Here is a 24,031-nt window from a genome sequence, read left to right as displayed (position 1 = left end):
TGCACCCGAAAAAGTGAGTTCGAAGGGAAATTTCGAAGGGACAACCACTTTCGAAGGATATAAGATTTCTTCAGGCAAGAGCTTTTGTCGGAGTTTGCAAAGATGCCGACCGACTTTACACCCAAATCTTGCCTTTTTTTCCCTTTTTTAGAAGGATTTTAGATTTCCAGAGATTTATCGGGTGCTCAAGATCGAGAAGACAAGATTTCTCAAGTGGTTGCCCCTTCGTAAAATTTGTTATCATAATATGGATGGACAGAATCTTGCACCATCACTTGAAAATGATGACGTTTCGACCCCTCCTAAGAAAACATTCCCAACTCGCCAGGGCTCTATAGAGGACCATCTTTTGCTACTCGCGGAGAGGCGCTGGACGACTATCCGCACTTGATAGGTTTAGTTTGAGAGTTAAGATGGTATCCTGCGTTATCGCGAGATAGGATGGTTATCTTACGGGTCAATTTTCATCACAGTTCCAACACTGCAAGGGCGTAATAACAAGGGCCTCAATACATTTGATGACATTCTTGTAAGGAAAATTAGCCTTGAAGCTGTCATCAAGTGATCTGCGCCTGGACAGCCCCTGTCAATATTCTCCGTAGAACCTTACAGTTTTCTCCGTAGGACCTCACAGTTCTCTGGAAGACTGTAAGGTCCCTCGGAGAATATTGACTAGAGGGCTACGGGGAATTTTTACAAGTTGTTTACATACTTTTCCGTATCGCACTGTAAAGCCGGTGGTAAGTTTACTTGCCACAAATTTGGCAACCCGTTTTGAATGCCAAAATTTGGCAAGCTTTGGTCGGAAATCTTCACAAGCTTGCCAAATTTTGGCAAGCTGGGGATTATTTCCGGGCCAAGCTTGCCAGTTTTTGGCATTCGAAACGGCTTGCCAAATTTGTGGCAAGGACACTTACCACCGGCTTTGCAGTGCGATTTTTGCCACTGCGACCGGAGGTATTTCAATGGGGAACAGTTTGCAGGTTGGCATGCTGGAGCCACTGACCGTGCTTTTGATGGCCGTCCTGGTCACGGACCGAGCGGCCGGTGCGACGGAGTCGGTCGAGGAAGTTCGTTGTGCATTGTCCATAGTTTCACAGCACCTCAACAATTCGCGACCATCAGCTGGTACGTAAACAAAGATGCTAAGCTATTAATCAAGTAAGGAAATAGAACCGTTCAACGTTCTAAATGTTTTCCAAATATGTTTTCGCGAATACTATGGACTGAAAGATTCTACTCAACACATTTTCTGCCGTTATCACTTACGTATGAGATAAACCGTATCATGAGGGTGCATTCTGCACCCTCGAAGTTTTGAAATGAACTAGGCGTCACAAGGAGCTAAACCCTTAAAAGGTGTTAAGGCCTGTTTATGCCCTTTCGGGCTCAGTTTTTATGCCTGGGTTTTACTAGTGTTCTCAGGAAAAATATGTCACCTTCGCGGTTAATTTAAACAAAGCAATAAATTGTGATGAATTAACAAATTTCGTCCTAATTTCACTGAGAATGAAAAAGTCATGATCAATGCCCAATTTTTGGCGAGGTATTCATTCTTCCTCACCCAAATTTGGGCGAGGAAGGGTGTATCAGCTACCTACATAGCTCCATAGTATTTTGACCCAAGTTTGGGTGAGGAAGAATTCCTCGCCCAAAATTTTAGTCATGATCATGACTCTTTCATTCTCAGCGAAATGCAGCGGAGTTTGCGGTGTATTGAAGTACCCTTTGTCGCTGCTTGCAGGACGGCTTCACATTGTAGGCAACTCAGGGCGGCTGGGCCCCTTCTTGCTTCGACTGCCGCCAGTCACCGTGACCCTTCTGTCCGACAACGCGTCCATGTGGCCGCCGCCGGATCTCCTCTACCGAGACATGGAGGCAGCTCGCCACCTAGTCATGATCCTCGCAGATGATTTCGAAGATTTGTTGGTAGGTGTCGCGTAAGCTTTTCGGCTCTAGCCTGTAGCCCATTGCACTCTCATTCCAGGAACGTGACACCGACACCACGTTGAAACGAACGTGACATTGTGTCACGTGATGTCACGTACTTGGAATGAGAGTGTAGATTACGTGCAAGCCATCATTGGAAGCCCACTGACGTTGTCATAAAACATATTCGGAGGACAAAGGCTAGATTGCCCCGAGTCGCCTTGTTTGCGCTGAATTCAATCTTTATTGCGTGCAATGTCAGTCATGATCATGACGTTTTCATTCCAGTCCCGCTCATTTATTTTGTTTTGATGTACTGGCCTTGAGCAAATATCAGGACCTGATTCCAACTTACTCGCGCGCGCTGCTCTGGACGTTTTCGTCCGGCCCGCCGTCGACCGGGAACCTCAGTCGTCTGGCCACGACCTGGAGCTGCCTCCTCCAAGTGCGCGTGGCCGTCTCGTGCGGCGACGGCGTGACGCGCCTCTACGCGCTGAGCACCAAGTGCGGCCAGGAGGTGAACCTGGATGGATAGATGGATGGGTGGATGAATAACGCTGCGCGCAGAGAAACTACACTGGTAAAACAAAGGCATAAGAACTAAGCCCGCCAGGGTGTAAACTGTCTTCCACGCCCTTCAAGGGCTCGAATTGGTAAAGCCAATATTTTAATGTTCTCCGAAGGGCATTGAACGATTCAATGCGCTTGTTTGACCAATGACTTAATGCGCGCGCTGAATGCTTAGGGTCAGGGCGGGGAAGAACTGGACAGGGAAAGAACTGGACACCCCATATTTTACTTCAAATACCGTAGGCACAGGAATAACAACTATCAAAAGTTGTTCCGTGGCATCAGCGGTTCATTACACGACAGTTGTCAGGCCAGTTCATACGGCATTTGAAGTAAAATGTGGGGTGTCCAGTTCTTCCCCTGTCCAGTTTTTCCCCGCCCTGACCCTATGGACGTTTTGTGTATGAGTGTTGACATTCAGGTGATTGGTGAAAAAATTGGATCACATATTAGGTTTAATTTTATTAATATTGAAGCATGATATTTCTTTATAGCTTGTGCACAAATATGTCAAAAGTTATGGAGAATGAAAGTACATTAACATTTTGTGTGTGTGGTTATGACTGTACTCCGAAACAAGGGGTGATGCTTTTAGTATCTTTTTCGTCGTTGCAATTATCGTCAAAATGGCGATACTTTTGGAGTTTACCCAAGATTTAATAATAAACAATCAACTGGTCCCCTTGACTCGTTCAAAGTTTTGGCCATATTCTGGCGATACATTCGTGTTTCACCGTTTTGCGGGCAATATTTTCTGAGTGGCCGATTGTTGGGCGATACCTAATTTTATCGCCGAAAAAGGTACTAAAAGTGTCACCTATTGGTGTGCACACGCCTCAACATCTATTGTTATTTGAAAAGTTACTTGGAACGAAGATGATTTAGTGAGGTGAAATTCTTTTACCAAGTAAATTTGCCTATTTACGAATGAATTTTCTCATTGCAAGAAATGGTTTTTACGGTTGGAGAAAACATTCGTTTAATGTTAAGTTTGCTAAAGCTGCAGGTGACGGTGGACCCCTTGAACGAATGGTCGAACGGCGAATGGCAGCGTGGAACCGCAGTGTTCTCGCCGCACTGCTGGAGGTAACATCTAAGGCACCAAAAACTAGCTTTATTAGTTAATAATTGACATTCGATTCTTGTAAATCTCAATGAGGTTTCCACCCCAAACTCATGGGATGCAGTCCTGCAGGTTTGTATCTGCCTAAGGCGCCGGTACAATGTATCTTTTAGAGGTCACTACAGAAACCTGTCACGAAAAGATTACTAAATTATGTTGGACGCATTGCTGATAAAGAGAGTTATTGGCTGAGCGATAGCGAAGCCTGTTACTCAGGTGGGGTTGAAATTTTTTTCCTGTCTGCGTGCGTGTGTATGTGTGTGTGTGTGTGTCCGCGCTACTCCTCCTGAACGGCTCGGCCGATCTCGGTGAGATTTTGCACACTTTTTGAGTATGTCCTTGGCTCAGCACACACGAAATTTCACTATCCTAGCTCAACTGGTTCGGTTTTTATAGCCGAAAAACACCTAAAAAACGGCGAAAAATCGAGTTTTCTGCAGGCAGATCACTTCTGTCTTGAAGAAAAGGGGGTCTGGAGCCTCGACAAGTTAAAAAGTCAGGCCAATGGGGGGTCTAGCCCCCCAGCCTCGGCAAGTTAAAAAGTCAGGCAGCCTTAGGCACGAAATCAAATGCTGTTTTGACCTTCAATCACGCAAATTGGTGTGCGGATGCCTGGAAAAGAAACCTAGCCTGCCGAAGGCAGGCAAGCGCCGCAGGCCAAGGTAGGTGTAACGCCAGGCGTGGATTGTTGTAACTGGCGCAGCATCGCGAAGCCTGTTACGACAAGACACGGTCTGGCGTACACCTACCTTGTGATTATTTGAAATTACTGAGGACGGGCCGTAATAGGGTTCTTTGGGGAAGAGATGAGACGGAACTTCAATGGGGGCCCTGATGAAAAAATGGCCAAAATTGTAAAAATAGTGTTTTCAAAGTTCATAGATAATAAAAATGTGCATAGGGTCAGGGCGGGGAAGAACTGGACAGGGGAAGAACTGGACACCCCATATTTTACTTCAAATACCGTAGGCACAGGAATAACAACTATCAAAAGTTGTTCCGTGGCATCAGCGGTTCATTACACGACAGTTGTCGGGCCAGTAAGCTTACATACGGCATTTGAAGTAAAATGTGGGGTGTCCAGTTCTTCCCCTGTCCAGTTTTTCCCCGCCCTGACCCTAAGTGGGTAGTTTCTTTATCATTTGGAAAGAAGTAACATTAATATCAGTTGTCGTTGGCTTATACGTTTAACTTCACAGCTTTGCTCAGTCGACAAAAAATTTTGTCGTAGAAAAGACTTTCTGCGTTCGTGGTTGACACAAGCACGAGTCGTCTTGCATGGACTCTATTCTTTGATAACTGGTCGGCAAATTCTAGTGACGGAATCTTGAAATCAGCCCTACTTTATTTTACAAACACAAAAAAAAATTGAAAAATAGGCAAAAAACTCATTTAAAAAAAATACTGTGTATGCTCAGAATACTACGTAATGTGTTAAGAGTGTGTATCGTACGATGTCTCAATGCTGCACCATAAGTGCTATATTCATAGCGTTTGGAATCTCAGTATCCTCAGTCGTTTAAAATAGATACCATTCTGTTTTCTTCGCTCAGGTGGATGCCACCCGACGACGGCCAGCGTCTGCAAGTCTTTTGGCCGGCCTTCATATCGGACCCTGCGGCTCTTGCGATTTGGGACGCCCCGGTAGAAAACGTCCTCCGAGAAGTGGAGCGTGCGGCCAGGCTTCGTTTTGAGCGGGTATGAGCTTCATCCATAGAAACTCGCTGTCGCTTTCACTCTTAATGTCTAACGATGAAATTTGACCTATGTTCTTGGTGGGTGGTTTGCATAGAAACGTACTTTTTCGGTCTCCGAATTCGTGAAAATTTGGTCCAAACTTCGTTTCATGCTTGATTTTCTTGGTATAATGGGTATGGTTTGCCTTTTCAAGATTAGACTTCGACTCAGGGGAACTCATGTGCAGGTGCGTGTGGACGCCTTCGGCACGGTGGAGGCGCTGAAGAACCTGTTCGACTGCCGCTTGGACGCACTGGCGGCCAGTATGACGATCAACGTCGAACAAAGGCCCGGGATGGTCGATTTCCCGTTGCGCCTCTACACTGTGATCATCGTGGTGCCCGCTGGCCTAGGCCGCCATCGCAGCCCCTTCAACGGCATCACGGGGGAGTTTTCCACGGAGCTGTGGTGCGCCACGGGCACGGCTGCGTGCTCGGTGGCGATGGGGTTCTACTGCCTGATGCATAGGTTCATGGTCACATACTTTCGTTGTGGTGACCCTTGTCCGATTGGCTTAACTGAAAGCGAAATGCAGTAACGTTTACTAACAACAGGTTCCTTTGTAGCCAGTTTTCAAAGCGCACAAGTTCTTCTGCTGCGCTTCTGGCATTGGCTCCACTTGTACAACAGCCACTACCGAGTAAAACCACCGTTCGGCAATTGGTGAGTTCATACCATTATTACAAGTTTAAATCCAGATGGATTTTCCATATAGTCAGCCCGAAACGTAACTATACTGGTAAAACTAAAGCGTACCTCTGTGCTTGAGTCAAGCACAAGGTTACGCTTGAAGACGTTACGCTTGAAATGAAGAATACTCTGGAAAATCCCATGCATTTAGATAGGGGGAAACTTGGCGGATGAGCCTGTTACGCTTGATTTCAAGCGTAACCTGATGACGCTTGAAAACAGAGGGTAATACTACGCTTTAGTTTTACCACTGTAGTACGGGAATGAAGTGAGGTAGGCCGAAAGAAACCCAGGAATCTGGAACGCCGTAATTTATGACATTCAAACACCTGGCCGCACCTCCACGCAGGTATATGTAAGTCTACAAGTTTTGCTTCGTAATAGGTAGAAGTGGAAGGCATTCAAAATCACGAAGTAATGTTTCTATTTCTGAAGTACAATACTTTGCACAACAACACTATGTCACAGTGTCTTCATTCGCTGTGTGCGAAGAATGCAGGCGCTTCCTAGACCTTTCTGGATGCTAAAATGAAATGGCCGGTTGGTTGCAGCAGCGGCCCCTGCTCGGAAGCTGGCTGGCCGTGTGTCTGGTGCTGTCGGCCGCGTACCAGGGCCAACTGCTAAGCGACCTGAGCGTGGCTCGCTCCGTGGACGAAATTGACAATTTGGAGGACTTGGTGCACAGCAACCTCAGCATCATAGTCCGTCCTGAATCGTACGGCAGCGTCAAGAACCTGCTACCTCTACATGTGCACGATAGGGTAGTGTAAGTGCGAAGGGGATGCCCATTTAATACGTCACTCACTGGAAAGGACAGGAGGGTTCTGTGCTGCGTAACGCTCCATTGTAAAAATTTGTTGTCTCCGAATGTCAAAATCGTGGATGACACTTTTATCGAAGCTCCTACACTAGTAAATGGGCGAGACAAATATGTCCTTAAATGTTTAGATAGCAGCCTTGAAAGGAAAATTAGCCTAGAAATTGTCATTAAGTGAGCTTCAAGAGCTCATATCAGGAAAATTTATCGGCAACTTAGGGGACTTGTACGTATTAGAAGCACCTTTTAAAAATTTTGTTTTGAAAATTTTGGAAAAACGACTCATATTTTAGATTTTGTGAGATTTTATTCACATTCCTGATGGGAAAGAAATTTCAGAGAGACTCGTCCCCAATACTGTAATAGATTTGTTAGACTAAATCTTCAACAGTTGTCAAGAAAAAAAAATCACGAAAGAACTATAATTAGCTCGATGTGGATTCATTTTTGTCATCAACACCTTCGAGAACGTACGAAAGGAACCAGGCAGAAACATTTGTGACCGAAAATTTGTCTTTTTTTCTACAGTTTTCTTTTGGTGTTAATTTTTTGGTATGACTGAGTGGATTAAGACGGAAAGATAATTGTTGTTGGCGTGTGGCGAGCGAAGGACAATCCTTAATGGCCCACCTCTTAGCCAGATCGACCATTCAGGAGTTGTTGTCGTCCGATTACACAGACAAACATACACGCGCACACTCGTAGTTTTTAAACCTCACTGAATGAATGTGAACTTTATTTGGTGTGCTAAACTCACAAGAATTGTCTGCATTTCGTGGGGTCCTGTTCAAAAGATCTTATCTGGGCGCTCCTGTTCAAAGAATCTAATCTGCAACGCAAGCGAATTTCACCAAGTTTGACCATTTGGAACGGATAAGAGCGGAACATATTTCTACACGCACTATTGGTTTCTTTGATCTTTCATCTTTAAGTTTGTGTGACTTCAATCACAAATTATTCTGATTTGTAGCTGTCTTAAATGATCAAACTTAGTGAAATTCGCTTGCGTTGCTGATAAGATTCTTTGAACAGCAGCGCCCATATTAGATCGTTTGAATAGGACTCCTCGATTTATTCCCTCCTAGCTTCGACATGCACTCCCCTGTGGCCGCCCTGATCCCGCCCGTGGCCGAGTGGCGGAACTGCGCCCTTGTCCTCGGCGAAGAGGCCCTGCCCGTCATCCGGCCGTGGCTCGTCGGGGGCCGCCTGCACACCTTCGCCGCTCCCCTGCGCACCATCAGGACCTTCTTCAGGACGAGCAAAGACTCGCCGTTCGAGGCGGCCATCAGGAAGACCCTGGGTCGACTCTGCACATCAGGCAAGCCGGACTAGAAACGCACTACACTCTACAAAAAATGTCCTGTCAACGCCGTTAATTTATTACCAATGTTTGCTGTTATGCAATTCACGGCGTTCACTGTGATCTCGGTTACAGTGTTCACTGTGATCTGGCCACAGTAAACGCCGTGAATTGGAGCCTGATTTGCAGTACTTCGGTGCTTAGCGGCGTTAAACTCACAGTGTTTACTGGGGACCAGATCACAGTGAACACCGCGAACAAGATCACAGTGAATCCCGTGAGCAGATCGCAGTAAACGCTGTGAATTGACCTACAGTGAAAACTGGTAATAAATTAACGGCATTTACAGGACATTTTTGGTAGAGTGTACACTACAAACCTAACTGTCTACTAAGTACACACTTACAAATGCGTGCTTGCAAGTACACACTTACAAACGCATGCTTGGCCAAGTACACACTTACCGTAAGCCGGGGTAATATGAGACAATTTCGGGGTAATATGAGACACATGACTTATATCGTTAGAATTGTAATGCCGGTGGCATTTGATGACTCATCCCTGTCAAACTTCACGGCAAAAAATGGTATCATCATGAGTAATGAATTTGTTATAGTGGTGGCCCTCTTTGTGGCCGAATAGCGAGCTCAGAGTGAATCTTACGCAAAACAAACTCCGTCTCATATTACCCCGAAATTGTCTCATATTACCCCGGCTTACGGTACAAATGCATGCTTGCAAGTACACACTTACAAACGCATGCTTGACGCATGGAGTTCTACGGCGTCAAGCATGCGTTTGTAAGTGTGTACTTGCAAGCATGCATTTGTAAGTGTGTACTAAGTAGACAGTTAGGTTTGCAGTGCACGCTTTGATTCTAGAAACGTGGCATCACGTTGAAATAAGTGTGACAAAATGCCACGTGCATGCTGTGACATGCTTTGAGCATTGTGTCACAATCGTTTGGATATGAATGGGACCACTGGTGAAACTGAAACCTGGAGAGTGGGGTAATTCCGGACACGGGGTAATTCCGGACACTTCGATTTTCACTGGGTTCGAGTGAAGATAACTCAAAAGCCCGCCCAACAGAGGAAGATAATCAGTTAAAAATGATAATTCAAAATCGCCGAGGTAGGAGGTCAAACCGTTTGGCTGTGGTCGCTTCACGAAATTTGAGTACCATCAAAAATAGGCAAAAGCTGCATCTTAACCTCGTATTTCCATGTACTTATCGTACCTTACCGTCAAGTTCAACCCCATGACTAAAATTTTGTCATATTATATGGTCATTGGACTTTACTTTGGCGTTTCGGGAGTGCTCGTATGGCTCGCCGTTTCCTTACAATTGAACATCAAAGGTTTTCACTACCTGTGGGGTAAATCCGGACAAGAAGGGTTATTTTCTTCAATTTCCCGCATAATGTTAAGGTAGTGGGTTCAAAATTGTGGACATGCATCTCCACCGTTAAGAAGGATAAAGAAAGAACGAAAAATAGCATTGCAGCTATGTTTAAGAGCTTTACTCAAGACAGTGTTGTCAATTTAGGGGTATTGATATAAACTATTCCGTATAATATGCTTTGAGTAATAATCAAACACTTCAGTTCGCAGCAAATGTCCTTCTACGCTTTCTAAAAGCATGCCTCACATCAAAACAAGCGAAAGTAAGCTCGAGAAGTGTCAAATTTTAAGGTCGTCCGGAATTGCCCCAGGCTGGGGTAATTCCAGACACGTGCAGGGCTTTTGTTAGGCGCCTATATCTCCCTAACCGTTGCTGAGATTCGGCTTTCATGTATATCATTTTGAAGGTAAAGGTCCATACTTTACTCTCCTGTAGTAACATTTGACCCAAGACCCATATTCAAGCTCAAAGACCAAAAAGAAAAAAAGCGTCCGGAATTACCCCACTCTTTAGTTCTACAACGCCCTTCTTGAAACGTGCAACTACGCTTCAGGCACTTGCACTGAAAATATACCAGCGTAAGTACGTGCCGCTGCAGGAGCACGAATTAAGTGTCACGCCAAAAAGAAACCGGTGACAGAAAAGTCATGACAATAATCGACGCGGCTCAGAATGAACGCCACGTTTTGGCGTGAATTTCCTGTCATGCCGGTTTTTGTCACGACTTTTCTCATGAGACGCATTGTACGCAACAATCCACATGGTACATTCACGCCAGAGGACGGCGTGACGCCCACGTCATGCCGTTTTCCGGCGTGAATTTCCTGTCACGCCAATTTTAGGATGGCGCAGCACGCGCATGTGCGTAGCATGCAATTACGAGAAAAATACAGCAGGGCGTGGTAACATTACATTTTTAGCGATTTATAAAGTTTTATGTCGTAAACGGCTTGAGTTTTTAAAAAATTATGCTTGAGATAACTTAAATTCTAAATGTTATATTATATTAAAGTTATCCTATGCATAACTTTTTTTTAATCTCTGACCATTTACGAGATGCAGGCACCCAAAAACTCGATAAATGTTCAGGGATCACGCCCTGAAATGCAGTCACATCACTGCTCTACAAATCGAAGAGCGTACATTGTATGCTCTAACTGGAGCATGCCTGCAAGCACGCTCTAGCTAGCGCATGCCTGCCAAGCATGCACTTACTTACTAGAGCATACATGCCATGTACACGCTAACTGAAGCATGCACCTGGTGCATAAGGGATAGGGAGTTGCCTGCATCAGGAAGCGTGTACATGGCATGCTTGCACTACACTGTCAGAAAATTCCGAAAAAAAAATGAAAAAAATCATGGAGTTTTTCCGAAACTTCTGCATGGAGCTCTCCATAAATGCAAATTCTGGGCTTTCTCCGAAAGATTTCGGAATTTTGAACAAAAATGCATGCTTCACTATCACAAAAACACGAAAAAAAGGTTAAAATTTGAGGGAAAGGTGAACCCCTACTTCTTGAGCTCAGTTTTCATAATACTAAGAGAAAGCTACAGGATATAAGTCAAATGAGCTCGAATGAGATTGTCCCTTCTTTGACCATTTCAGACCAAAAAATGCTTTAGCGAAGTCCTCTTTTATATATCTGAGAAAAGACTTGCATTTTACCTCCTATCTGGACCCAAGGAATGCTCCGAAGAACATCTGTATAAGCCCTGCGAAAATCTCTCCGAAAAAAAATGGAAAATGAATGGAGTCTCCATGAACGTGATTATAGGGTTTTTCTCCATAAAATTTCGGAGCTAATTTCTAACAGTGTAGTAAGTGCATGCTTGGGAGGCATGCGCTAGATAGAGCGTGCTTGCAGGCATGCTCCAGGTAGAGCATACAATGTTACGCTCTTCGATTTGTAGAGTGTCGTCTGCTCTCGCAGGAATCGTGGCTCTTTGGATGAAGCGGCGCTACGAGACCTTCGGGGGCCCCAGCTCGCAGTGCCCGGACGAGCTCTGCGTTCGCGTCCGCGGCCCTGCGGCCCTCGACATGCGCGCCATGCGGCCCGCCGTCATGGCCATGGCCGCCGGGCTGCTCACGGCGTGCCTGACGTGCCTCGCGGAGACGGTGCTCTTCCAGAGACTCTACCAAGTCCCCGCCGGGGCCAAACACGGTGCAATCGCCTTTCTCCGATGGAGAGTTCGAATGAGAGTGCTGTCTGACAGTCCGAAACTCAAATAAACGTTACGTTCACTTTAGCAGATGATACGTTTACGTATCAGCGTGCTTGTACTCTCGTGCGGAGAGTACCGACAATCGAGTTTGTCCTTCAAAGTGTTGATCCTTCCTCACTGCATCAAAGTGCATTTTAGACCTCCACATGGAACCTTTTGCCGGCATCCCCTTTTTTTGTTTCAACCTGACTGAGAATCCAAACGGGATGACACTGAGAATCTAAACGCTATGAGTTAGCGTCAATTCACTGAAAATCTATCCGCGTGACTTCGTGCCGCTGCAGGGGCGTGAATAAAGTGTCACGCCAATAAACGGCATGACAGAAAAGTCACGCCAAAAATCGGCGTGACTCAAAAATTCACGCCAATTTTTGGCGTTATTGTTATGCCGTTTTTTGGCATGACTTGTCTCTTAAAACGCGTTGTCATTCACGGCAAATGACGGCGTGACGCATATTTCACGCCGTCTATCGGCGTGAATATCGTGTCACGCCAATTTTTGGCGTAAGGTGCAATGGCTAGGCATTGCACATATGGTGTGACGTCTCAGCTGCATTGCACCATACGTGCTATACTCATAGCGTTTGGAATCTCAGTGGAGTATACCGTTGAAAAAGCACTGGTAGCCAACAAATGCAGTGGCGTGCGCAGAAATTTTGAAAGGGAGGGGTCAGGCATGCTTTTTGCCTACTTACACGCTCATTCCGGGAACGTGACATCACGTTGAAACGAACGTGACAAAGTGTCACGTTCGTTGTTCGTTTGAGCATTGTGTCACGTTAGTTTGAATGTGAACAAGCTGATTTTTGGCCAATTCACATCCAAACGAATGTGACACAACGCTCAAACGAACGTGACATTTTGTCACGTTCGTTTCAACGTGATGTCACGTTCCTGGAATGAGGGTGTACAGGGGGAAAGTGAGACAATTTGCCTACCTTCCGGGCGGCTGTCCAGTGCCCCCCCCCCCTGCGCACGCCACTGAACGAATGTGACGTCATATTCGTTGGAGTGTAAATTTTTTCACGTTCGTCTGAATATGATGTCACATTCGTTTGAACGTGACTCGGCCGTTAAAGTAGGGTGTCGCTTTCGTTTGAACGTGGATCAACATTCAAACGTATTTGACATCACATTGAAACGAACGTGACACAATTCACATTCGAACGAATATGACGTCACATTCGTTTACTTCCAGTGAGGTCATGTGACAACAACACAATAACCAACCTTGACAACGCCGTTGTCTATAAACAAGTGTTCTTGTTTGAAAACAACAAACTTATTGCTATTTCTTTATCTGACCAAGGCTGTTTTAAAACGGCCTTGAGCTGTGTACAAACACCCCGAACAATCTACCTAGTGACAAGTGCGGGTCACTGGGACTCTACTACGTCTGTGACCTAATAGGCAATCAAAATTGATGCTCTCTACTGCTCTACAAATCGAAGAGCGTACATTGTATGCTCTAACTGGAGCATGCCTGCAAGCACGCTCTAGCTAGCGCATGCCTGCCAAGCATGCATGCCATGCACGCGCTAACTGAAGCATGCACCTAGTGCATAAGGGATAGGGAGTTGCCTGCATCAGGAAGCGTGTACATGGCATGCATGCTTTAGTAAGTGCATGCTTGGCAGGCATGCGCTAGATAGAGCGTGCTTGCAAGCATGCTCCAGTTAGAGCATACAATGTACGCTCTTCGATTTGCAGAGTGGATTACAAACATCTTTTTGACTAACAACGTAAGTCATCAGTAAACAAGTGAAGTAATCTGTAATCAACTTTGGCATTTAGCAAATTAGGAACATATTTACTGCTACATTACAACCGTATTGCTAACAGTATGCAGCGTCAACTAGTGGAATGCAGACGTTTCCATTGCGCCAATTGGTGCACAGCTTTTACATTCGCAGGGCATTTTTGGGACGCATGCACCCGACGCGACGAGCTGAAGTTGCCGATGTGTATCCCCACTTTTCGTGTTATTTTACATTTTTTATTTGCTTGGGCGCACGACACCTGCGATTGCAAGCACACGATGTTTTTTTCACTAGTCACCTCAGGCCTATGAAATATGTGTACGTGGGCTTGTCAAAAAAAAAGTTTTTGCTTCTGAATCGTCTGATTTGGTCCGCCGATGCAACCGGACTGGAACCCAAGCTGTGTAAATTTGTGGATCCGGTATGTATAACATGTTTTCTGCTTGGGTTCCGGTCCGGGCGTCGGAATACTCAATGTGCCCCATCAGGATTGTGGTTCGTGCACACTCTAAATGACTTACAATGAAATTTGGGCGTTGCTTCACTCTCTTCGTATTATGGTAAATTTCTTCAGAAGTCGTTAAGAGTACAGCCATCACGTTAGATTTTGGGAATCCCATTCGAAGCGTGACCGTAAACTTTCGTGCAACCTTTGGCCATTTTATGGCACGGGTCAGTGTCACGCGCACTCCACTCCGGAGAGTGTACGTGTTGGCACTTTCTGATTGTGGGACGGCACTTAAAAGGCCGACCGGCAGGGTGGCATCCATCGATAGGCACGATGGCGAGGTTCGCGGTCGTCGTCGCTCTGCTCGCAGTCATCCTCCATGTCGCTGTCGGTAATGCACTCTAAATGTCTTACGAAGAAATTTCCCATAATACGAAGGAAATGGCGCAAGCATAATACGAAGGTGGTTTTTCTTCGTATTACGAAGGTTTTTCTTTGTATCTTACAATGAAAAAGGTAAAAACATTTGTATTACGAAGGAATATTGCTTCGTATTATGCTTGCGCCGAATTCACTGTAACATACGAATAACATAGGTCAAATTTCATTGTAAGACATTTAGAGTGTGCTTCCTCAAAATGTTAAAGAAGCTCCAGACCAAAATAACCATTTCGCCGGAGACCTGCTCAGAACTGAATCAAACTCTGTTTGGGAGTTCCTCACATCAATACGAACTGCTGAAAAAAATCTGGGAGCGAGATCTGACCACGAACTCAATTTTGGATGTTCAAACCGCCCTAAAAGAGTACGATAGAGGGTTTGGGGAAAATATGGTATCGGCGAACATATTGGCCATGAAAGGACCGAAGTAACTGGAATGAGATCAGAAAAGTGCTTTATCGAATGGTGTGTCGACCGAGCCCGTGCAGCATTTTGTTCAGCCGTCGACAGGCAGTTTGAGTTGGCAAATCTCTAAATAAATTTTTACATTCATTGGTTTCTATTGCTCAAGCTATTGGAGATAAGACAAAATGTAATAAACGTGTAATAAAAGGGATTTCCCTTCCAGAAGACCGTCGACAACTGGGAGCATATTAAAATTACTAATTATTTTCAGCCTGCAAATATTGTCCATCTTAGTAGTTGTTGCGGGGAGCATTGCCGAGGGCACAGTCTGTAAAATTAGGTCATGAATGAGTGAAGAGATGCAGAAAGAAACAACTAGCAAAATAACTAAACAGGATTTACCCCGCCTTTTCGCACATGGCTCTAGAAATTCTGAGCTAAGGATTAACAGCACCGATATTGTTTCGATATAGTGAATCCCAACATTCTTATTCAAAGCGATGTACAGCGATTACTTTCCTTGTGTTTCAGGACTGGAAGGCACCACGAGAAACAAGCTGAGCGGTAAGCTAATTTTCGAAATATTAAACAAAACGCCCGAAAGGAAAATATTCTGTAAATAAATTTCTCAATCTAATTTCAACAAATTCCGAAAGCTGCGTGTTGTTTTATAGGTAGAACTAGGACTTAACAGTGCAGACAGTGGATGTTGAAATTTGAATGGCAGTACAGGAACTTGTTTCAATTAACTGCGCGTCCGACCGAGTTCACTCTGTCCTAGCGCACGCACCACCGCAACTGGGAGCAATTTAGCAATTAAAAAAAAAAGAAATCTATCTGCGCAGAACTGAAAAGAATCTGGTGAAGCCAAGAAAAGAAGACAATTTTGGTTTTACCCGTATCACACCCGCGTCCTATAGGTTGTCAGGCATCACGGACGATGATATGTAGTCAAACATAGATCAAATACTGTCATAAAAGTGGTTCCCCTTCGCAGTCAAATTCAGCACCAGTGCGGACAAGAAACAGAAATGCAACTTCATAGACATGCCCCGCACTCTGGCGGCTGCCGTCAAGAAGCATTTCAAGCGGATGTACTACCGGGACCAGGGCCTTACGTCCGTCTGGTGTCCGCACAGCGACTACCACATGTGTCTCATCTACGACAAGAAGGGCAGTATTGCGGGCATTCAGATGACGGTAAGTGCGGAAGTCAAAGCAGTGCAAGAAGTGAAGGCACTGACTAGGGAATATATTTAGGAGGTAAACTAAGATTTCAACCAAACATTATCGCCAGAATAGCGTATTAGACGAAAAATGCACCCCACAGTTAGTGCCAAGGTTCAAACCCACACCCTTTCCGACTTTTTATCAATCTCTTCAATTTTGGGAAGAACTTCGACGTTCAATTTTCCCACTTGACGTCCGAAAATGACTTAAACAAGGCTTTTATTTTTCGGTCTTCTAACAACTTTTGCGCCATAGAGTAACTCCACCCCAAGGTGGACCGAAATCTGGGATTGGGTCACGGATTCGGTTCAAACTTTGTGGGTTCAATAGGTACCACTAGGACCTATCAGCCCTAAAAGGAAAGTTGGCTAGCTCAAATAGAACCTGAGATATTTGCATTTTTCTAAATTTGACTAATTTAGCGGAAAAATGTCGCTTTCTGATTTTTTTATGGTAAAAGTTGTTTGCTTAGTTCTGGCTTATGTTTCTTCTTTCTAGTCATAAAAAAAGAAGAAAAATGGTGGTAGGCCAAGTTTTGTACGTTGCTTGGTTTGGCCTACTTGAGCAATTTTGTCGAATTCATCGAAACTCTCGTACCCAAAATACTCCACCTTGGATTTGACCCTGGTAAGTCTCATTTCACTTCTTTTACTCTAATTAACAATTGCCATATAGTCCCTAGCACCAACAATTCCATTTAAGCCAGAAAATCAAAAACACATTTTTCAATTTTCTACTTTGACCTAATTTTGTCGCTTTTGTCAAGGTTGGGGCTTCTACATGAGCTTGGGTGATAGGAAAGATCCTCCCTGCCCTCAATTTAGATGGTATCAACACAAACAAAGAAACCCAAACTCAAAGTGCACTAAAATTTTATAAGGAAATTGTTTTGAGCAAATTTTACAAGCTTACGAGGGGTGTGAGGAATTTAAATCGGAGGAAAATGTGATGCTTCAGCTAAAAGTGGATTTGTGGTTCATTAGTTACCTTTCTCTAATAGGATTGGTGCTCTTTTAACCATGAGAATGTTCCTCCTTGATAATCAGTGATAAAACCCTCATTCGGTATGGGGCTGTTGGACTTACGATTTCAACGCATTAACAAAGTAATGACCCATTTACTTTGGTTGTTCGCAACGTGTAAGCTGAACCCCTTGGTCTTAAGTCATCCTGTTGGTCTCAAAAATTAACAAACCAAATGGAACCAGGCTGAGTAATAGAGACTAAGCGGTTGAACTTATACGTTGCAAACAACCTAAATAAATGGGTCATTACTTTGTTAATGCGTTGAAATCGTAAGCCCAACAACCCTATACCGAGTGAGGGTTTTATCACTGATTATCAAGGAGGAACATTCTCATGGTTAAAAGAGCACAAATCCTACCAGAGAAAGCTAACTAATGAACCACAAATCCACTTTTGGCTGAAGCATCACATTTTCCTCCGATTTAAATTCCTCACACCCCTCGTAAACTTGCAAAATTTGCTCAAAACAATTTCCTTATAAATTTTTAGTGCACCTTGAGTTTGGGTCTCTTTGTCTGTGTTGATACAATCTAATTTGCAGGGATCCTTAACTTACCTCATAAGGGCATCATAGCGTTATCATAAGAGTTAAAGTTATTACTCTTAACTTGTAACATCTTTTCGAAAGGGTAAGTTATTTTTTTGTGTCTCGAATTTTTGTGGATACACTTTTGGAAGTACTTTCAAAAGTCCGTACCCTTAACCTGTAGTGAACATTGTCTTATGTTACGTTATGAAAGCAGTGTTAGTTAAATGTTAAGTTAAGTTAAGGATCCCTGCTAATTTGAGGGCAGGGAGGATCTTTCTTTTAACCCAAGATCATGTAGAAGCCCTAATCTTGACAAAAGCGCCCATAATAGGTCAAAGTAGAAAATTGAAAAATTGTGTTTTTAATTTTTTTGGCTTAAATGGAATTGTTGGTGCTAGGGACTATATAGCAATTGTTTATTAGAGTAAAAGAAGTGAAATGAGACTTACCAGGGTCAAATCCAAGGTGGAGTATTTTGGGTATGATAGTTTCGATGAATTTGTCAAAATTGCTCGAGTAGGCCAAACCAAGCAACGTACAAAACCTGGCCTACCACCATTTTTCTTCTTTTTTTTATGACTAGAAAGAAGAAACATAAGCCAGAACTAAGCAAACAACTTTTACCATAAAAAAATCAGAAAGCGACATTTTTCCGCTAAATTAGTCAAATTTAGAAAAATGCAAATATCTCAGGTTCTATTTGAGCTAGCCAACTTTCCTTTTAGGGTTGATAGGTCCTAGTGGTACCTATTGAACCCACAAAGTTTGAACCGAATCCGTGACCCAATCCCAGATCTCGGTCCACCTTGGGGTGGAGTTACTCCATAGTTTGCATTGGGAACGCAAAATCCATATTACTAGGGGTAGGTTGGGGAAGAAAAGTACAGGGTAAGAAAAGTACAACCCTTGTGGAGCTGATATCTTGACTTTAAGCCATCCCTCGACCAGTAATTTCAACTTAACATAAAAATCTGAGTGTGAAAACACTGTTAAATGGATGTTACGGACTGGAGCAGTAGGCTACAAGGGGGGTGTACTTTTCTTACCCTGCACTTTTCTTTCCCAACCTAGCCCTATGCAAAGCACCTCGATAGCCTCAAGACCCGTATTGAAACTGCAGGCATGCTTACGCTTCTTTAAATACACTCTAATAGTCGTTTACTTATGATTCTCCGTATTATGGTGGCCGAGTATTCTCTGAAGCTGCAGCTGATTTTATAGCTCTCTACCGCACATTCACCATACCTTACATGCACTCTCATTCCAGGAATGTGACATCACGTGGAAACGAACGTGACAAAATGTCACGTTCGTTTACGCATAGTGTCACGTTCATACGAATGTGAATGAGCTGATTTTTGGCAAATTCACACCCAAACGAATGTGACACAATGCTCAAACGAACGTGACATTTTGTCACGTTCGTTTCAACGTGATGTCGCGGTCCTGGAATAAGAGTGTATCTTCAGAAAATCTCCACCGTTTGGTGCAGGCGGCGAACGTACGACATTTAGAGTGAAGCAGCCTGCCAAATTTTGGTGAGCTACATCGACCACATATCTCTTTGCAGTTGACACCCAAAGAGGCGGCTACAGCTAGTGTACCGATAAACCTCAACACTGTACCTGAGTGGGAGGCGAGCAGGAATTTCACCATGCAAACGTACACGCTGACCGTCTACTTTGTCAGCAAAGGTGCGTACACATATCACACGTACTCTAGAAACTGAAGAGAGTGCATGGCATTTTACCTCAGGGAGTATGCAACAAAGCACGCTCCATCCTGGAGTGTGCTTGCAAGCACATCAATCATACTTGGCAAGCACGCTCTACGGAGGAGCATGCCTCAAAGCACACTTCAGGATAAAGCGTGCTGCGAGTGCTGCGTCACTATTGCAAGGCCTCATATCAACGAAGAGGCACGCCCTCATCCTGGAGTGTGCTTGGAAGCATGCTTCTCCGTAGGCTCCAGGGTTGAGTGTGCTTGCAAGCACACTCGAGGATGGAGCGTGCTTTGTGGCACACTCTCAGACCTTCTACTTCTACGGAGCGTGCCATGCACTCTCTTCAGTTTCTAGAGTAGTGACAGAAAACGGGTCAGAAGAAGTGCGGTGAGGAGGGGGTTTTGGAATAATGAATCATTTACCTCCTCAGGAAGCCTTACTCCAAGGCCGAAATAAATTCTTGTTTTTAATCAATAAAGAACATGAAAGAGTTTTTTAAGGCTCTGTATAATATTCATTAATTTCCGAAGGCCATTTCCGCAGACGTGATCCGGAGAGGCGGCCGCAAGTTGTCACCTGGCGACTCGACGGTACCCGAGGGAGCGTTCATCTTGCAAACGGACTCCGAGGGTCGGGAGATCAACCGCCTGCTGATGCCCATCGACCAGGAGAAAGCTGTGGCTCCTCACTTCGCCCTCCAGGGCTGCGGTGAAGGCCAGGGTACGCGGAGCACCCCACTACTCTGGGAAAAATCGTTGCCAGCCCGAAAGTTGACGCTTATTACCGGTTAAGACTGGCATGAAGGTGTACACGCGGAAAGTACACTCTAACTTGTGACCACACTGTTAGGTCGGAGTTAGTGGCCTGACTAAGGAAAAGGGTCCCGGCTGGTCTGACTAAGGCGACGTTCTTAGTCAGGCCAGAGGGCCTGGCCTCGGCTACCTGCACCTCCACGGTTGCGTGGCGGAGCGTGGCGGCATGCCTGGGTGGGGGTGGTGGGGGAACCCCGACCGGCCGGGTGTAGGCCGGCAGTGCCCGGCTACAGACTGCTCCAGGATCGCTCCTTCCTCAGCGAGCCTCGTGGCGTAGTGGTACCGTCCACTGCCTTCAAACTGTAAGCCAAGGTTCGAGTCCGATTCTACTAATTCTTTTGCGACGCCCGAGCGAGCCACCGGGACCTGTCAAACCCTCATCAACGGCCGGCTATAATCCGGCCTGGCCAACCCCTGAGCCTTAGTCAGGCCACCAACACCTTAGTCAGGACGGGACCCTAACTCGACTTAGTCAGGCCACTAAACCCGACCTTACAGTGCACCCTGCCCCATACAAAAACACAAGCGCATTGAGCCACTCTTAAAAGCCTACGAAGCATTTGCTTCATAACTACTACAAAGAAAATGAAGGTATTGTAGAATTGCTTCGTATTATGAAGAAATGCCTCGTATTACGAAGGGTTTTACTTCATGATACAAAGCATTTCGTCGCAGATTTTACAATGCCTTAATTTTCCTCACATTACGAAGCGATTCTTCGTAGAGTTTTTGCTGTGAGTGTAAAATACCTGTAGGGGTAAGTTGGGTAAGAACAGTGCAGTACAAGGTAAGAAGAGTGAACCCCCCTGTGGCCTACTGCAGACATCTCGGCTCGGCATCCATTTGACAGGAAATTCACATTCAGATTTACATTTTTAGTTGAATTAACTGATAGAGAGTGTGCTTAAAGTCAAGGTATCAGCTCCATAAGGTTGTACTTTTCTTACCCTCTACTTTTCTTCCCCAACTTACCTTACATATCAACTCTCTTTTACAGCGTGCCGTTAAAGTACACAACAGTTTAGAGTCTTTGAGGTTGGCACTTACACTCTTCCATTTGCACAGTAATTTTCAACAATAAGCACATTGGCAACGTATGTTTTTTTTACCAATTAATTGGTTAAAAAAACATACGTTGCCAAGTGTTAACTTGAAATAATCTGCAACGTTTCGAAAGGCCCTTTGTTCAGGGTGCAGTGCCTCACACAGAGAACAGAGGTCCTACATTGTCTGGTTCCAACTTCCAGGAATTCACTACAATCAAAACCGGACGCCGGACACGCCATGTGAAGAGTTCCGACCGTACTTCGTTCTGTACAGTTCAGTCACCAAGAAGCTTGTTGGCTTTGTTTTCTCGTCGTTCGGTGAAGTCCCCTCCGCGAAGCAGGATTGGTTCGACTTGATGTCCATCTATCAGCTGAAGGTGAGAGGGCCAAAAGGAACTGGTTATTCCATGTCAATTCAACACACTCTACCTCACTGACAATCTTTCGAAAACAGCTACAATTTTGCAGTTTCGTATCATTATTAGATGTAGAAAGCGTAAAAAAAGGGAATATCTCACTTATCCCAATTAGAGTTTTCATTTCATTCATGTGACTAGGGATGGGCACCTAACACACAAGTTGTGAGGGACTACAAGAGATTATGTCCAGCAGAAATTTTGACAAATATCCTGTCTACATCTTAATGTAAAATACATCCGTTTTCTTTTTTGCGTGGACCCGGTCGGAAATTGATACCCACGCTGTAGTTGTACTTAGTTTCTTAAAGGAGATCAAAAAGATTAAAAATTCACTGGTCACCTGGGAAGAACTCGAAGTAAATTTCATTGTTTTGTGTAACCAGCTCGTTTAACACCTTTCCGCCCTGCTTACAGAAACTTGCACCGAGAGGCCCCAACTGCCTGGTGGATTGGGCCGAGAAGTACACTTTGTTCACCAGCCACGTGTACTTCATCCAACGTCCGTGGGAGCTGACCTGCCCCGGCACGGCCTATTAATGTGGATGTTTCCCTTCACTCACCTTTCCTCTGCTCCACTTTAATACATGCGCGCTTTTGCTCAACACTTTCCAGCGTAAAAAAAAATTGTCATATGTCAAATAAAACCGTCCCACGGTATTTTAAAAAAAGGCTTTGTTAATGGCTGACCTTCTCCGGAACGGCTCAGCCGGTCAATACATGCAGGCATTTAATACATTGAACCAGAAATAAGAGGGAAGGAACATCAATGGGATAATACCAACTATGTAACACAGGCTCGTTCTATTAAGGGCGTAGGAGCGCAAAATTTTTTTTTCATTAATTGATAGTGATCGATGTGGTAAGGCACTATGTCAAACCGTTTTGCCCGGCGACGCATAGTTTCGGCGTCGCGACGCCCCAAAGTTCGAAATTTTGGCTGTTTTTGACATTTTCCAGACCACACGACGGGGAAATCAAAGGTCGCAGCGTCTTGAAACTTTGCACACTTGTTGGCAGGGACTGTATGCAGGGGATGGTCTATTCCAATTTGCGCTCAAACTTCTAGTAACGTAACTGGAACGCCTTGAAAATGAGTGATTTTCAGGAAGCTACCGAGCGGAATCTAATGAGATGGCGAAAAAATGGACCATCACATCCCCCATGCCTTTGTCAGCACGGGCAAGTTTTTTCCATTCCTCTAGAAAAACTAACGATTGGTGAATTTTTTTTCGGGCTGGCAAGTTTGGGTCACGCTAACTTCACATCGGTAAGGTGTGGTACTCGCGTCGTGTGGTCCAGAAAATCACTCAGATTTGAAGGTCCTGCACCAGTAGAGAGAGACAGGCTGCTTCGGCCGATGTGTTGTTTCTGTCGCACAGCGGAGCTCGGGCCAGGTAGTCGGGGTTCGGGGTGACGCGCCGGGCGGACAATAGGGGAGCCGTCGAGGATCCGTCTGCAAGGCAGGCGGCACCGGGCCCCGACCAGTTTTGGCCGATTTTCGTCGCGATTTTGGTAGAAATTATCGTAGAACAAAAATTCAAACACCATTTAACCCAGCTTTCAACGAAGAATCCATTACCGCATGTTCCAAACACGCGAAAAGGCTCGTTTGAAAATTCCTATTTTGGGTCTTGGGGTAATAAATCAGCCTGTCATCATCGTCGCCTCGGCGCAGCCCATTGTGAAGCAGGCCTCTCCACACAAAAGGGAGGCGGTCCCTTCGCTACCTGAAAGCTAAAATTTTTCTAACGCGTCGTTTGACACTCATGGGATGTTCACCATTGTACTCGGGATGAAATTTTCGATCTTTCCATCTAAAAATTAAGTTTCTGCGGCCACTTTTAACAGAGCAATGAGAACAACTTTTTTAGCTACATAGAAATAATCAGTACTTCGCAAAAAGTATTTTGTCAAATTTGGTCAAAACTTTTGATTTTGACCTGAAACTTGAAGACTGGCCCCGAGCTCGCGAAAAGCTTGCGATCTGCTCCGTGCGGTCCAGGCCGAGCCCCGTGCCAGGGGTGTCATTCACCCGCACTCCGGCAGACCGGCCATAAACAGCCGGCCGAGGGTGCATTGTCTGCGAACCAGGTCTACGGGGCATCGGGGGCCCGGCCTCAGACGACTGCAGATGCACCCGAAAACGCTCTCGGATGCTACCATTCTCAGAGTAGCCACCCGCTCCTACGCCCTTAATTGCCGTTGAGTTCATCACAACTGTACAGTGTGCTAAGTATAACTGCGGCCAAAATTACAAACACACTTTTAAAAAAAGGAAAGTAGCGATAGACATCCACTGAAAATTAAATGGCGAGACTGATGGCCAAAATTTGGTGACACAAACAAGTCTCGACATTCTGTGGCGAGAAACAAAAACAAAAGTCTCATCATTTTTG

At 44.9% G+C, this 24,031-nt stretch overlaps 3 protein-coding genes across 4 annotated transcripts in view; all 3 read left to right on the top strand.

The window, feature by feature from the left end:
• The window catches only part of LOC117639745, a 9,755-nt gene extending 9,190 nt beyond the window's left edge, over positions 1-565 (top strand). Inside the window, exon 4 of the mRNA XM_034375620.1 lies at positions 474-565. Coding sequence (XP_034231511.1) covers positions 474-565 — 92 coding nt within the window. The remainder of the gene's footprint in view (positions 1-473) is intronic.
• Positions 566-987: 422 nt separating this feature from the next.
• Positions 988-11,821, top strand: LOC117639335. Of its 2 annotated transcripts, none has more exons than XM_034374899.1 (10): positions 988-1,128; positions 1,745-1,929; positions 2,249-2,446; positions 3,506-3,585; positions 5,176-5,320; positions 5,547-5,827; positions 5,926-6,022; positions 6,601-6,815; positions 7,952-8,184; positions 11,506-11,821. In XM_034374899.1, the coding sequence occupies exons 1-10, from the start codon at positions 990-992 to the stop codon at positions 11,802-11,804; spliced, it is 1,872 nt and encodes a 623-aa protein (XP_034230790.1). In that variant the 5' UTR covers positions 988-989; the 3' UTR covers positions 11,805-11,821. The 2 variants fall into 2 exon arrangements, with proteins under 2 accessions (XP_034230790.1, XP_034230789.1); XM_034374898.1 differs by having other exon boundaries at positions 3,500-3,585.
• Positions 11,822-14,268: 2,447 nt separating this feature from the next.
• LOC117639575 lies at positions 14,269-22,303 on the top strand. The gene is made up of 7 exons (XM_034375389.1): positions 14,269-14,396; positions 15,383-15,415; positions 15,849-16,051; positions 19,206-19,329; positions 19,902-20,078; positions 21,418-21,593; positions 22,050-22,303. Exons 1-7 carry the CDS (start codon positions 14,339-14,341, stop codon positions 22,170-22,172), a joined length of 894 nt encoding a protein of 297 aa, XP_034231280.1. The 5' UTR covers positions 14,269-14,338; the 3' UTR covers positions 22,173-22,303.
• Positions 22,304-24,031: the final 1,728 nt, after the last annotated feature.

This window comes from Thrips palmi, unplaced genomic scaffold (genome assembly GCF_012932325.1).
Source record: "Thrips palmi isolate BJ-2018 unplaced genomic scaffold, TpBJ-2018v1 HiC_scaffold_11, whole genome shotgun sequence".
In the NCBI taxonomy this organism is placed as follows: domain Eukaryota; kingdom Metazoa; phylum Arthropoda; class Insecta; order Thysanoptera; family Thripidae; genus Thrips; species Thrips palmi.
Note: the sequence above shows the minus strand (reverse complement) of the source record. Positions and strands in the feature narration are given on the sequence as shown.

What these genes read in the sequence shown, in the direction of transcription:
- LOC117639575 (XM_034375389.1), top strand. Translation starts at nt 14,339, where the DNA reads ATGGCGAGGTTCGCGGTCGTCGTCGCTCTGCTCGCAGTCATCCTCCAT. An exon ending in CATCCTCCATGTCGCTGTCG is followed by an intron (nt 14,397 to 15,382) that starts GTAATGCACTCT and finishes CTTGTGTTTCAG; the next exon opens with GACTGGAAGGCACCACGAGA. An exon ending in CGTCTACTTTGTCAGCAAAG is followed by an intron (nt 19,330 to 19,901) that starts GTGCGTACACAT and finishes CCATTTCCGCAG; the next exon opens with ACGTGATCCGGAGAGGCGGC.
- LOC117639335 (XM_034374898.1), top strand. Translation starts at nt 990, where the DNA reads ATGCTGGAGCCACTGACCGTGCTTTTGATGGCCGTCCTGGTCACGGAC. An exon ending in ATGATTTCGAAGATTTGTTG is followed by an intron (nt 1,930 to 2,248) that starts GTAGGTGTCGCG and finishes TTTGATGTACTG; the next exon opens with GCCTTGAGCAAATATCAGGA. An exon ending in TTCTACTGCCTGATGCATAG is followed by an intron (nt 5,828 to 5,925) that starts GTTCATGGTCAC and finishes GTTCCTTTGTAG; the next exon opens with CCAGTTTTCAAAGCGCACAA.